At 32.3% G+C, this 16,196-nt stretch overlaps 1 protein-coding gene across 8 annotated transcripts; it reads left to right on the top strand.

Moving 5' to 3' along the window:
- Nucleotides 1-213: 213 nt before the first annotated feature.
- On the top strand, nucleotides 214-15,973 carry polr1g (RNA polymerase I subunit G). 8 transcript variants are annotated; one of them, NM_001326403.1, is made up of 3 exons: nucleotides 214-408; nucleotides 9,966-10,092; nucleotides 14,714-15,460. In NM_001326403.1, exons 1-3 carry the CDS (start codon nucleotides 354-356, stop codon nucleotides 14,733-14,735), a joined length of 204 nt encoding a protein of 67 aa, NP_001313332.1. In that variant the 5' UTR covers nucleotides 214-353; the 3' UTR covers nucleotides 14,736-15,460. The 8 variants fall into 8 exon arrangements, with proteins under 8 accessions (NP_001313332.1, NP_001313330.1, NP_001313333.1 ...); NM_001326401.1 differs by having other exon boundaries at nucleotides 14,685-15,460; NM_001326404.1 differs by lacking the exon at nucleotides 9,966-10,092 and adding an exon at nucleotides 9,784-9,903.
- Nucleotides 15,974-16,196: the final 223 nt, after the last annotated feature.

Below are 16,196 nucleotides of genomic sequence, written 5' to 3'. Positions count from 1 at the left end.
AAATATTATCAGACATACTGCGAAAATTCCCTTAGTCTGTTAAAGACAATTTGGGAAATATTAAAAAAAAAAAAGATAAAATCAAACGGGGGCTAATAATTCTGACTTCAACTGTATATTTTCATTTCTATCCAGGCCCATAAAAAAGCTGTATAAGTGCTCCCTCTGCTGTCGCTTACATGAATGTTCGCCTAAGACTGTGACGAAGTCTTTCCGGGTTGAAGTTGATTTTCCTCTATCCACATGTGATTCACATGTTTACACGGAGAGTTGTGTTCGGCGCATTATATTGGCGACACTGGAATATGGAAATATTTAATTCGTACTCTTATAGTTAAAACTAGAGTTCAAACATGTCGGACAGTGAAGAAGAAACTCGTGAACCGACTTCAGGAGGACGGAAAAGAGGTTTGTGCTAAGTAGCTGAACTGTGGTCCGTGTATGGTCCGTGTACGTTTTGTTCATTTGTTTTCCATTTTCAAACGGAATAAAGGAAATGGAGAAAACGGCCGTTTTTCCGTTTTTCTTTTGCTCACGAAAAAACAAAAAAACGAGATTTTGGCTGGATTTTCGTTTTTTGGTTTAGGGTAGGAAAACGGATAAACGACTTTAAAATTCATTTTACACATGTAGGCGGTGCTGAAACGCCCACTTTCCTCTAATTGGTCAACCAAATCTGCGCGCGTGACGTCACCCTCAAAATAAAAGCCTTACACGCAGGCTTTTAATTATTATTATTTAATTATATATATAAACAAAGTTTACATATTCTATTATTTGAACCACACACAGTTAGCAGGCTTACATTCATTGTGTATGTATAAATTAAATAAAAACGTAAATCAGCAGTTTTCTTAGACATTTGTCATTAAAATAAGGTCATAGTTCACTGCCAAGCTTCTTGCTGCTGTGCACCTGATGCCGAGGAGCACCTGGTTTACATGATTGTTTCAGAGCTATTGTAGGCCTAAATAATAGCCTACTCTGTATAAAATAATAATTTATTATTATTATTATTAATATTATTATTATTATTATTGTTGTTATTAGGCCTATTATTATTAGTATTGTTATTATTATTATTTACTTAGTTATTCAATGGTTGTAAGAACACATTGGACCCTGCATGGGGCTATAATAAATGGTACCATTTGTTTCTATTGGATTTTCTCCTATTTTAATTTAATATATGCCTTTAGCCTATTGTAAATATTTATTTGATAATTAATACTTTTTTATTGCAACGTCAAAGTAGGCCTGTCTTATTATTATTATTATTATTTTGTCATTATTGTTGTTATTATTATTGTAGCAGGGACATAGCCACAGGTGAGGCAGAGTGTGCTGGTGCCACCCAAAGTGGCATCTTGCACCTGAAAATAGATGCCTTCGCGCTCAAGCGCGCGCAAAAAACTTGCACAGGCAAAAGTAATGATGAATGTGTTGAAGGAAAAAAAACATTCTAATTATTTGTTAATAAAATAGTGCAACATTATTCTCAGTCAGTGTAGGCTGAAAAAAATTAAGATCGCCAGCATTTCAAGGGTGGTTTTATTTTTAGTTCATTGCTGTGACGCGCTATATTTCACTAAGGCTGCATGAGACTGAAAGCGCATCTTGCTTATTTTCTCTATTTTACATAAAGAACATATCATACAGTCCAGGTTCTACCGTTCTAGTGAGTGCGGGGCATTGCTTTACAGTGGTAAAGTGGATTATTTCTTGGCAAATTCATAATGATTCACTTTGTTTAGTAATAAATTTCATAGTTATAAAATAACTACATTTCATGAATATGTTAACACTTTCAACTATTTAGGATTATTTATTGCATCAAAAGTAATTTCAAAGTAACATTAAATGTATGTATAAACTGCTTAATTTGTGTGTGTAAACACCTGCAAAAAGCTTATTTAGACCAGAATAGGCCTACTAAATGCAACGGTCAATGTATGCAAACTTATGACCTAAAATGTCTTAAATGACTAAATTTAAGTCTTTTTAAGTTTTTAAATAATTTAAGTTTAACATAAATGATTTAAACTTTAAACTTCAAATTAACAGAGTATGGCAAATAAATTGTTTATTAAATGGAGGTCAGGTGTCTATCTTAATTATAATTATTAAATATTATGACACTATAATTCAGTGGTGTATTGGAGAGTACGCACCTTTTAATTAATAAATTTTAAATTAAGTGGTTTATCCTAAATAAAATGCAATGGGATCGGTGTGCAATGAATAGTTTGAAAACCCCTGGTTCAGACTAACAGACGAGCTAGCTGTCTGTGCGCTGCGCTAATAACTTGGCATTTGCTCTTTTCGGTGCTGCCAGATGCATTTATAGTGCATAAAAAATAAAAAAGGTAATTCGGTAAAGCGCGCGATGCGTGCAGAAATAAGCGCACTATATGCATATGTCGAATTAAGTTCTCTTTTTCTTTAATCAAGACTTTTCCATTCGAGGAATTACATTTATTAATAACTTAGTCCTTATAAACGAGCAGTTTATAAAATACACAATTTACGGATCAAGCCTAATGAAGAATAAGAAGAATATGCAACGCATTATGATCCTTGAATGATCAAAGCGCATTTATATAAACTATATATTTTATATATTCCATAAATATTAAAAAACATTATACATTTAAAGTAATGGAACATTATATGTTATAAAATCTAAACTATTATTTAGGCTACAGGCTAAATAAAGGCGCCTTTTCGGGGCTGTTCAGCGCGTGCGTCAAAGAAAAGACATGACACAATCTCTAGAAAAACTTGTTGTTTATTTACAATATCTAAAGGGATATAAAACATCTAACATGCATCTCCATTCTCAACGAGTTTCTGTGTTCTGCATCCTTCACAGACCGAGGTCTCATTCCGAGGTAATCTGTAAATATTCTCATTTGGTTCTGGCACATTCTTGATTAAAGGTGAAACTGACCGGCGCAACGGATGATTTGTCATCCAGGGTGACTACAGTTATAATACAGGTTATGGAACTATTTCACTTTAATTTCATATTATTATTTTATTAAACAAACAAATCAGTTTTTGTTTTGGCTCTGCATGCAGCGTATTGGATCTTTGAAGCATTGCACTTCAAATGTTATTCCTTTTTTTTTTTTTTGTATTTTTAATATTTTTAATTATACAACACAAAAAATTGGTTCTAAACAGATACATTTTCCTATAGGCTATGATGAAGTGTATATTTTTGTTCACACAGGTCCTATACAAAACTGTGTGGATGGATGATTTGTTTCTCCGTGAAAATCACTCATTTAATAAGCAAAACAGGCCAAAATGTTGTTTAGCTTGCGTCAAACTGGATGGACAATTTACAAACATATTGAATACAAAGGCTGGTTATTTTATGCAATGAGGGACAATAGGCCTATTACAAATTAAAGAAAATTATTTGCACATTAAAACGAAAATATATATTACAACAACAGATCCTACCTCGTAAGAAATGACTTTAGATAATGTAAATAAGCATCAAGTTTTTTTTTGAGATTGTGTGTCTAATTCAGTAGTGCAGTGCGTTCGCGTGGGTTTCCTCCGCGTGCTCCGGTTTTCCCCACAGTCCAAAGACATGCGGTACAGATGAATTGGGTAGGCTAAATTGTCCGTACTGTATAAGTGTGTGTGTATGTGTGGATGTTTCCCAGAGATGGGTTGTGGCTGGAAGGGCATCCGCACTTTCTCAAGAAGAGCAAATGTCAAATTATTAGCGCAACGCACATGTAGCGAGCTCATCTGTTTGTAGGAACTAGTAGACACAATTTTTTATCAACTATAATGTGTTTAATTAGTTAATTTGAAATTTATTTCATTATTCCAGCAATAAGTTGAGTGAAAGAATGCGCTAGAAATATGCATTGCGGCTCTCTTTATTGTACATCAGGCTTATTGCACTTAAACTTTTTTAGGTTCGGCTATCGAATTAGTAAGGTTATGAGTAAATGTTATTTAAAATATTTAAAGCCTGCCATCTAGCCTACAATAACAGCAAATTTAATAATAAAAAAATAATAAGACAGGCCTACATTGGCGTTGCAATAAAATAGTATTAATTATCAAATAAATAATTACAATATATAATTAAAATAGGAAGAAATAAATGAAAACAAATGGTACCCTTTGCTTTTATATCAGGGCCCAAAGTGTTCTTATTCTGGTTCTGCTAACAACTATTAAAAAGAAGAAAAAAAAAACACACCAAACAATAAAAACACTAGTAACTGATAATAATAATAATAATAATAATAATAATAATAATTATTATTATTATTATTATTATTATTATTATTATTATTATAAACCCCTTGCTCTGAAACAATCATGCAAACCAGGTGCTCCTCGGAAATGGCTTTCTTTGCTCTGCATCAGGTGCACAGCAGCAAGAAGCTTGGCAGTGAACTATGACCTTATTTTAATGACCAATGTCTAAGAATACTGCTTTACGTTTTTATTTAATTCATACATACGGAATGAATGTAAGCCTGCTAACTGTGTGTGGTTCAAATGATAGAATATGTAAACTTAGTTAATATATAATTAAATAATAATAATTAAAAGCCTGCGTGTAAGGCTTTTATTTTGAGGGTGACGTCACGAGCGCAGATTTGGTTGACCAATTAGAGGAAAGTGGGCGTTTCAGCACCGCCTACATGTGTAAAATGAATTTTAAAGTCGTTTATCCGTTTTCCTACCCTAAACCAAAAAACGAATATCCAGCCAAAATCTCGTTTTTTCGTTTTCTCGTGAGCAAAAGAAAAACGGAAAAACGGCCGTTTTCTCCATTTCCTTTATTCCATTTGAAAATGGAAAACAAATGAACAAAACATACACGGACCGTGTATCATCCGTTCATTTGATTATTCCTTTTATTACGGAAAACGAAACATCAGAAAAACGATGAATATTTCGTTTTTCTGTTTATTCTGTAGGCAGAAAAAACGGAAACTCATCTGTTATTCTGCTTATTAACTTAAAACGAAATATTAAAACAAACACAAAACCAAAACGAAATAATGAGTCAAAAAATGGTCCGTGTACGGTCCGTGTACGTTTTGTTCATTTGTTTTCCATTTTCAAACGAGATAAAGGAAATGGAGAAAACGGCCGTTTTTCTTTTGCTCACGAGAAAACGAAAAAACGAGATTTTGGCTGGATTTTTGTTTTTTGGTTTAGGGTAGAAAAACGGATAAACGACTTTAAAATTCATTTTACACATGTAGGCGGTGCTGAAACGCCCACTTTCCTCTAATTGGTCAACCAAATCTGCGCTCATGACGTCACCCTCAAAATAAAAGCCTTACACGCAGGCTTTTAATTATTATTATTTAATTATATATTAACTAAGTTTACATATTCTATCATTTGAACCACACACAGTTAGCAGGCTTACATTCATTGCGTATGTATAAATTAAATAAAAACGTAAAGCAGTATTCTTAGACATTTGTCATTAAAATAAGGTCATAGTTCACTGCCAAGCTTCTTGCTGCTGTGCACCTGATGCTGAGCAAAGAAAGCCATTTCCGAGCAGCACCTGGTTTACATGATTGTTTCAGAGCTATTGTAGGCCTAAATAATAGCCTACTCTGTATAAAATAATAATTTATTATTATTATTATTATTATTATTATTATTATTATTATTATTATTATTATTAGGCCTATTATTATTAGTATTGTTATTATTATTATTTACTTAGTTATTCAATGGTTGTAAGAACACATTGGACCCTGCATGGGGCTATAATAAATGGTACCATTTGTTTCTATTGGATTTTCTCCTATTTTAATTTAATATATGCCTTTAGCCTATTGTAAATATTTATTTGATAATTAATACTTTTTTATTTCTACGTCAAAGTAGGCCTGTCTTATTATTATTATTTTTTGTTATTATTTTGTCGTTGTTGTTATTATTATTGTAGCAGGGACATAGCCACAGGTGTGGCAGAGTGTGCTGGTGCCACCCAAAGTGGCATCTTGCACCTGAAAATAGATGCCTTCGCGCTCAAGCACGCGCAAAAAAACTTGCACAGGCAAAAGTAATGATGAATGTGTTGAAGGAAAAAAAAAACATTATAATTATTTGTTAATAAAATAGTGCAACATTATTCTCAGTCAGTGTAGGCTGAAAAAATTAAGATCGCCAGCATTTCAAGGGTGGTTTTATTTTTAGTTCATTGTGACGCGATATATTTCACTAAGGCTGCATGAGACTGCGCATCTTGCTTATTTTCTCTATTTTACATACAGAACATATCATACAGTCCAGGTTCTACCGTTCTAGTGAGTGCGGGGCATTGCTTTACAGTGGTAAAGTGGATTATTTCTTGGCAAATTCATAATGATTCACTTTGTTTAGTAATAAATTTCATAGTTATAAAATAACTACATTTCAAGAATATGTTAACACTTTCAACTATTTAGGATTATTTATTTCATCAAAAGTAATTTCAAAGTAACATTAAATGTACGTATAAACTGCTTAATTTGTGTGTGTAAACACCTAAGATGCAAAAAGCTTATTTAGACCAGAATAGGCCTACTAAATGCAACGGTCAATGTATGTAAACTTATGACCTAAAATGTCTTAAATGACTAAATTTAAGTCTTTTTAACTTTTTAAATAATTTAAGTTTAACATAAATGATTTAAACTTTAAACTTCAAATTAACAGAGTATGGCAAATAAATTGTTTATTAAATGGAGGTCAGGTGTCTATCTTAATTATAATTATTAAATATTATGACACTATAATTCAGTGGTGTATTGGAGAGTACGCACCTTTTAATTAATTAATTTTAAATAAGTGGTTTATCCTAAATAAAATGCAATGGGATCGGTGTGCAATGAATAGTTTGAAAACCCCTGGTTCAGACTAGACGAGCTAGCTGTCTGTGCGCTGCGCTAATAACTTGACATTTGCTCTTTTCGGTGCTGCCAGATGCATTTATAGTGCATAAAAAAAAAAGATAATTCGGTAAAGCGCGCGATGCGCGCAGAAATAAGCGCACTATGAGCATATGTCGAATTAAGTTCTCTTTTTCTTTAATCAAGATTTTTCCATTCAGGAATTACAGTTATTAATAGCTTAGTCCTTATAAACGATCAGTTTATAAAATACACAATTTACGGATCAAGCCTAATGAAGAATAAGAAGAATATGCAACGCATTATGATCCTTGAATGATCAGAGCGCATTTATATAAACTATATATTTTATATAATCCATAAATATTAAAAAACACTATACATTTAAAGTAATGGAACATTATATGTTATAAAATCTAAACTATTATTTAGGCTACAGGCTAAATAAAGGCGCCTTTTCGGGGCTGTTCAGCGCGTGCGTCAAAGAAAAGACATGACACAATCTCTATAAAAACTTGTTGTTTATTTACAATATCTAAAGAGATATAAAACATCTAACATGCATCTCCATTCTTAACGAGTTTCTGTGTTCTGCATCCTTCACAGACCGAGGTCTCATTCCGAGGTAATCTGTAAATATTCTCATTTGGTTCTGGCACATTCTTGATTAAAGGTGAAACTGACCGGCACAACGGATGATTTGTCATCTAGAGTGACTACAGTTATAATACAGGTTATGGAACTATTTCACTTTAATTTCATATTATTATTTTATTAAACAAACAAACCAGTTTTTGTTTTGGCTCTGCATGCAGCGTATTGGATCTTTGAAGCATTGCACTTTAAATGTTATTCCTTTTTTTTTTTTATTGCATTTTTAATATTTTTAATTATACAACACAAAATTGGTTCTAAACAGATACATTTTCTATAGGCTATGATGAAGTGTATATTTTTGTTCACACAGGTCCTATACAAAACTGTGTGAATGGATGATTTGTTTCTCTGTGAAAATCACTCATTTAATAAGCAAAACAGGCCAAAATGTTGTTTAGCTTGCTTCAAACTGGATGGACAATTTACAAACATATTGAATACAAAGGCTGGTTATTTTATGCAATGAGGGACAATAGGCCTATTACAAATTAACGAAAATAATTTGCATATTAAAACGAAAAAATATAATACAACAACAGATCCTACCTCGTAAGAAATGACTTTAGATAATGTAAATAAGCATCAAGTTTTTTTTTGAGATTGTGTGTCTAATTCAGTAGTGTAGTGCGTTCGCGTGGGTTTCCTCCGGGTGCTCCGGTTTTCCCCACAGTCCAAAGACATGCGGTACAGGTGAATCGGGTAGGCTAAATTGTCCGTACTGTATAAGTGTGTGTATGTATGTGTGGATGTTTCCCAGAGATGGGTTGTGGCTGGAAGGGCATCCGCTGCGTAAAAACTTGCTAAATAAGTTGGCGGTTCATTCCGCTGTGGCGACCCCAGATTAATAAAGGGACTAAGCCGACAAGAAAATGAATGAATAATGTGCAATACTAATTTAAAATATGTATCACTAACCTTATATGTGAAATAGCAGGGCCCGCTGTAGCACTTTCTCAAGAAGAGCAAATGTCAAATTATTAGCGCAACGCACATGTAGCGAGCTCATCTGTTTGTCGGAACTACTAGACACAATTTTTTTATCAACTATAATGTGTTTAATTAGTTAATTTGAAATTTATTTCATTATTCCAGCAATAATTGTTGAGTGAAAGAATGCGCTAGAAATATGCATTGCGGCTCCCTTTATTGTACAGGCTTATTGCACTTAAACATTTTTAGGTTCGGCTCTCGAATTAATAAGGTTATGAGTAAATGTTATTTAAAATATTTAAAGCCTGCCATCTAGCCTACAATAACAGCAAATTTAATAATAAAAAAAATAATAGGACAGGCCTACTTTGGCGTTGCAATAAAATAGTATTAATTATCAAATAAATAATTACAATATATAATTAAAATAGGAAGAAATAAATGAAAACAAATGGTACCCTTTGTTTTTATAGCAGGGCCCAAAGTGTTCTTATTCTGGTTCTGCTAACAACTATTAAACAGAAAAAAAACACACCAAACAATAAAAACACTAGCAACTGATAATAATAATAATAATAATAATAATAATAATTATAATTATTATTATTATTATTATTATTATTATTATTATTATTATTATTATTATTATAAAGCCCTTGCTCTGAAACAATCATGTAAACCAGGTGCTGCTCGGAAATGGCTTTCTTTGCTCAGCATCAGGTGCACAGCAGCAAGAAGCTTGGCAGTGAACTATGACCTTATTTTAATGACAAATGTCTAAGAATACTGCTTTACGTTTTTATTTAATTTATACATACGCAATGAATGTAAGCCTGCTAACTGTGTGTGGTTCAAATGATAGAATATGTAAACTTAGTTAATATATAATTAAATAATAATAATTAAAAGCCTGCGTGTAAGGCTTTTATTTTGAGGGTGACGTCATGAGCGCAGATTTGGTTGACCAATTAGAGGAAAGTGGGCGTTTCAGCACCGCCTACATGTGTAAAATGAATTTTAAAGTCGTTTATCCGTTTTTCTACCCTAAACCAAAAAACAAAAATCCAGCCAAAATCTCGTTTTTTCGTTTTCTCGTGAGCAAAAGAAAAACGGCCGTTTTCTCCATTTCCTTTATCTCGTTTGAAAATGGAAAACAAATGAACAAAACGTACACGGACCGTACACGGACCATTTTTTGACTCATTATTTCGTTTTGGTTTTGTGTTTGTTTTAATATTTCGTTTTAAGTTAATAAGCAGAATAACAGATGAGTTTCCGTTTTTTCTGCCTACAGAATAAACAGAAAAACGAAATATTCATCGTTTTTCTGATGTTTCGTTTTCCGTAATAAAAGGAATAATCAAATGAACGGATGATACACGGACCAACTGTGTTTAGTCTCTTCACCACTACAGTGAGTTCGCATTTGTGAAATACCTAGATTTTGTGTAACTTTGTGTATATGTTTTTTTACAGATTCAAAGTACCAGTGTCCGGCCGAGTTTATATCCTTTCCGTATGATTCCTCTGTAAATGCATTATTGGGTGAAGAGAAACAGCAGTTATGGTTCATCAAAGCTCCAGCTCGTTTTGATCCTAAATGGTACAAAATACCTAGCAAATAACTTTGTTAACTGAATATAAGCAACATGCTTGACAGTCGGTTAAACTAAATAGTTCGTGTGTAAGAATAATTTAATATTCTTTAATAGTTTTAATTTAGGTAACACTTTACAACAACAGTACATGAATAGTGATGTGTGTTAATATGCAAACTAAACTTTATCATGAGCTAATGATGAGTTAATGCAAGCGCTAATCATGAACTAACTTTAACTACAACATGAGTCAAATGAGTTCATTTGTGAATATTGACTAACTTAATTACTTGTTAGTACAAGTTTTTATTGTACTTAATGTATTAATTACCACATTAGTGCATGCTTAATTTAGCCATCATGAACTCATGATATGTTAATGTATAAATATATCATGACTTTACTTGGAGGGGCACATCACCATTAACCCATTCTTAAAGGTGCAGTAGGTGATCTGCCAAAATGCTAACCGCTTAGGATATTATCTTTGGACGGCGGGGAGGGACAGTGATTCAAAGCCACACCTCCTGAAATTGCGAGCGCGCACACCGCGTCACAACAGCAGACAAACAACCCACTAGTTCATGTCATTCGCCAGTTAGTTAGTGTTTGGCCAGCGCTGTGCCGGAATTACATTTATTATTAAGCCACACTTACATGCTATTTCAGAGCAAATATTCAGAGTAGCATGGTAAACAGTATAGGAAGGCTGTCTTTGTTAAAAAAGGAACCAATGTGAATATAAAAGCAACTTCCACTCCATAAAGCAGGTTAGGCGGAACAGCTTTATTTAATGGTGTTTTGTTGTTAAACTAAATATAAATCTACATTATCGATGCTGTAAAATGACTTGAAAATAATTTTCAAAACGACTTGACAATAATCACATCAATCTTTCACCGGGAGATTTCAGTGGCTGAACAATACGTTTGTGCACATAAGCCATTCATAACACAACACAATATAACATAAGCTTAGCCTGACTAAAATAGTTTTAAAACAGAACATTACCTGTCTAACAGTAATACTTCAGCCAAGGTGTTGTCGTCCTTCTTCCAGGGTGCTAAAGTAACTCCAATATTAATTCAGGATTTTCAAAAGTTTCAATTTAGCATTTGATTTCACCTTGTCTATGATTGTGTCGTGAACGCGTAGTGCTTATGCAGGCGGGCAGGCTTGAATGGGGTATCTGCGTGAACAGATGCGCAAAAGTTTGAATCTACATTTGCTGACAGACAGTCTGAGCTGCTTATCGGAGTTGCAGGAGTTGTCATCCCGACAATACTTAATTTGATGAACATTTTTTAGTTTTATGCCTTACTCAGAATAAAAAAATACATATAAACACATTTAGATAATTTACTTTAATCAGTACTGTATTGGACTGTAAAGAGACTTTCAACCAGCATAACAAAACATGTTTCTGAAGACAATCACCTACTGCACTTTTAACTACTCATGAACTCCTTATGCACATTCAACTATTGTGTTTACACTAAATAACAATGGAAATGTGTTCTGTTAACATCAACAGTTTAAACACAGGAGTTCATGAGTAGTTAAGGATGAGGTAACGGTGATGTGTCCCTCCAAGTAAAGTCATGACATAGTTATACATTAACAGCTCATGTTGGTGATATTTAGCTTAAACTTCAATGTTAATTAATGCATTATTTAACAACATGTACTAACTAGTAATTAAGATATTCAATATTCACATATGAATTCATGTAACTCATGTTGTAATTAAAGTTAGTTGATGATTAGTGCACACCTAAACTAATCATTAATTCATAATGTAGTAATGTTTAGTTTACATGTTAATACATCATTACTCATGTACTGTTATTGTAAAGTGTTAATTTATGATTACCTTAATTTATGATGTTAAAGGTGTAGTTCACTCAAAACTGAAAATGTACCCCTAAAATAGTTATAAACTACTTAAGCTTTTCTTATTTACCTTGAACACTAAAGAGGATAGTTTGAAGAAAGTTTAAAAATTGTAACCATTGACTTTCATTGCAAGAAATACAATTACTGTGGATGTCAATAGTTGCAAGTTTTACTAATGACAAGAAAGCAAAGGATGACAGAACTTTTAGATTTGGGTGAACTATGCCTTTAAATTGTTTATGTAATGAAGTTTTTATTGTTGCATAATGGTTTCATTATTATTCATTAATTTAATAAATAAATATTATCATAATTTAATAGTTTTTACATCTGTTAGTATTCTTATATTTGTTAGCTTGTAAGTATTATTATAATATAATATTAATTGCATATTATATATATTCACAGTCTGGTAGAAATTTGTTTGGTTTGGTTGAAGAATATATATATATATATATATATATATATATATATATATATATATATATATATATATATATATATATATATATATATATATATACATATATATATATTATTGATAAATTATTATAATGAATTATTATACGTAATGTACTGTTATTAGTACAGTAAGTTTAAGGACATTATACAAAAAAATATATATATATATATATGTATCAATTTCTACACTAATATTATATAATCCATTACATTTTATTTAGCAGGTGCTTTAAAAAACAATAATAATGGTAATAATAATTGTACAATTGAAAGAAAATTAAGAAATAATGTAATTTGCATAATTTTAAACAGTTTTAATAGTGTTTAGTTATTGGTATTGAAAAATACTCATAATACATACATTGATTTAATAAGAAGATTATGGTTATTTAGAAGCAATCCTGATGAGATCAGTCAGCTTTATAACACCAATAAAATATTTATATGATATTATTGTTATATTGCATTAGATTAAATAATATTAATTATTACTAAAAAATAAATTGTTAATAAAATAAATATTTGAATATTATTTATTATAATATTTTGTGTTATTCTGAAAAATGTTTTTTAGGCTAGATAAAACTAGAAAATTTGTGTTTGTGCGTGTGTGTGTGTGTGTGTGTATATATATATATATATATATATATATATTAAGGGTGGAGCCGAACCCGAATACGGTATTCGGAAAGGCACGAATAGCGTGTTTTTACGAATACTTCATTCGAACAAATACTTGAAAAATTATTTGTATTCGGGAGCAAGAAAAACACTATATCAAAAAGCAGCGTTTCCTCATAGCGTTTCCTCATGAGACCACAGTGCATGCCCGCGTGAGTAAGAGAGAGAGAGAGAGAGAGAGAGAGAGAGAGAGAGAGAGAGAGAGAGAGAGAGAGAGAGAGAGAGAGAGAGAGAGAGAGAGAGAGAGAGACACACACACACACACACGCTCAGTGCAAAACGCGCCAAAGCCCGAAACTGAAAGCGAGACGTGACTTTTAAGGGGTTGTTTCATATGGATTTATTAACCATTCTTACTGTTCAGTGAACGCAAACTGCTGTAGTTTATTAAAGACGCAAACCTCTCACTGCACGTCAGTTGCGCGCCTTCAGCAGACCTCCTCATTCCTGCAGCACGAGAGCTTTATGATTGTTTATGCGCGCCAAAAGTGGCGGATCTGTCCGGTAAAATATCTGACTGCGTGTCACCGCATCCCTAAGGACTGTTTGGCGAAATATTTGACTGCATGTCACTGCATAACAAACGACTGAAAGGATATAACTAGAGAAATCTCCACTGTGCTACTGGGTGATAGCGTATGGCAAGCTGTTTTAGCATTTAAACCTTGTTCAGACTATCCATAAATATATTTAGAGATATCTCTAATTATATTTTGACTTGTCATAATTATAATTCGACTAGTCAGATTGGAAATATCTGCAAATATATTATGACTGACTAGTCATATTCCTCCATTGACTTCCATTGAAAAATATTTGCAGATATTTAAATAAACAAACAAACAAACTTTGTGTCTGTTTTGTGGCTGGCAGATGACAATAGCAGGGCTGTATCTTTTAGTATTATATAGAATACTTTTGTTCTGCCAGATCTCCCAGGCAGGGTTTATTTAGATTTATTTAGTTAATATTAGTTTTTGGAATTATGTCTATTGGAAAGAAGTTCTTTCAGAAGAAGAACAGTTTTTTGAAGTATTATTTGTTTTTATTCTGTCTATTCAGTGTCCTTCAACAAGAACAGTGGTGGTGGGGTTCATAATATTCACAATGGTATTTTATTAGTTGTTGGTTTAACTATGGATGAGATAATGGCTTCTATGTTATTTTCTTTTCAATGACATTTCTTATCACATGTTCAAAAACAACAGCCAATATTGCATGTCTATAATTTATATAATGGGTATAATTAAACAATACTTTCACTATAACGTAAATTAGAAGTGCAATAGAAAAAATATATATTTTTGCGCCATTTTGAATTTTACTCGAATACAAATACAAATACAAATACTTTTCCCCCCTCAACAAATACAAATACAAATACCGGCTGCTCCGCACATCCCTAATATATATATATATATATATATATATATATATATATATATATATATATATATATATATATATATATATATATATATATATATATATATATATATATATATATATGTTATAAGATGTTATTTTTCTTCTAATTACTGTGTTATATCCTCCACAGCTTTAATAACCTCCAACTTCCTTTATCAGGACTGGGAATGGTCCAGTCTAAGGGTAACAGCCCACAAATCTACAGTGTTGTCAGTGGTGGGACGACGCCATCAGACCTCAATCTTCTCATTTCCAAAGGTGAAAATCAGAAGCTTTCTCTCTGCTCCACCGGCTTCAGCGGTGTCCTGAAGATCTCCGAGAGCTATGGAGACTGTGGTGAAACCCAGGGCCCGATTCCTGTACCAGCCGCTCCAGCTCCACGCATCCCAGACGGCCTCAAACAGCGTTTCCATCCTTTCGGTAGTTCAACTGGAGCTCGCATGCAAAAAGAAGCCACTTTTGCTTCTCCAACTCCACTCCAGAAAACAAGACAGGATGTGGGTGATGGAGATGAGCCAAAAAAGAAGAAGAAGAAAAAGAAAGACAAGAGTCAGGGGGACAGTGGAGATGTTTTTATTAAGCAAGAAGAAACACAAATTGAATGTAATCAGTTAGAGATATCTGAACTTATGGAGGAAGAGCCGATGGAGGAAAGGAGAAGAAAAAAGAAAAAGGTGAAGAAAGAAAAGGAAAGAGAGAATCCAGATATGGTTGATGCAAGTTTATTTTTAAAAACTGAGCAGCTGGATCCTTCTTACGATGACACTGAAGTTACCCCGGGGAAAACGAAGAAGAAGAAAAAGAAAAGTAGTCGAAATGAGTAGATTACTAAAAGAACTTGAAATGTTTTAATCGTTTTTTTTTTGTCATGTTCACATATATAAATGAATTTACCTGTCAAAAAAGTGCTGAGAATCAGTGATTTCTTATTGATTGTGTTTTCAAATTTTCTATGTAATCAGGCTTATTATAGTTAACCGTAAAAACAACAATTTTACTTTAACTGGAAAACCTAAGAACATATATGGAAATGTATTTTATCTACTTGCCAAGAAAAATATTTTACTTAGTTTAATAAAATAAATAAAAAATGCAAAAATGCATTCACTGTAAAAATGCAAAGTTTCACACAATCGAGTTAAGTTGGGACAACAAGAAGGAATTAAGGTAACTTATTAGATTTTCAAATTTAAGTGGATTGAACATAAAACAATGAATGATTGTGCGGTTTCAGCTCATTTTTAATAATTGCTTTGAACAAACAACAAATATTTTTTATGTGTAGACAAACATGAACACACACACAGTTGAAGTCAGAATTATTAAACCCACTCAATTATTAGCCCCCCCCCCCCCCCCCCCTGTTTAATGTAGAGAAGATTTTTTCTAACACATTTTTAAATATAATAGTTTTTAAAACTGATATCTTTTATCTTTGCCAGGATGACAGTAAATAATATTTTACTTTATATTTTTCAAGACACTTCTATACATCTTAAGGTTCTATACTTCTATATAGAAGCTAGTATAGAAGAATTTGTATACTAGCTTAACTAGATTATGGTTATGGTATAATGATGGTTCTGTGGACTATTGGGAAAAAATATAGCTTAAAGGGAATAATAATTTTGACCTTAAAATG

The sequence above is a fragment of the Danio rerio genome, chromosome 15 (genome assembly GCF_049306965.1).
Source record: "Danio rerio strain Tuebingen ecotype United States chromosome 15, GRCz12tu, whole genome shotgun sequence".
Lineage (NCBI taxonomy): Eukaryota > Metazoa > Chordata > Actinopteri > Cypriniformes > Danionidae > Danio > Danio rerio.
The sequence above is the reverse complement of the archived record's forward strand: the minus strand, read 5'-3'. Positions and strand labels throughout refer to the sequence as shown.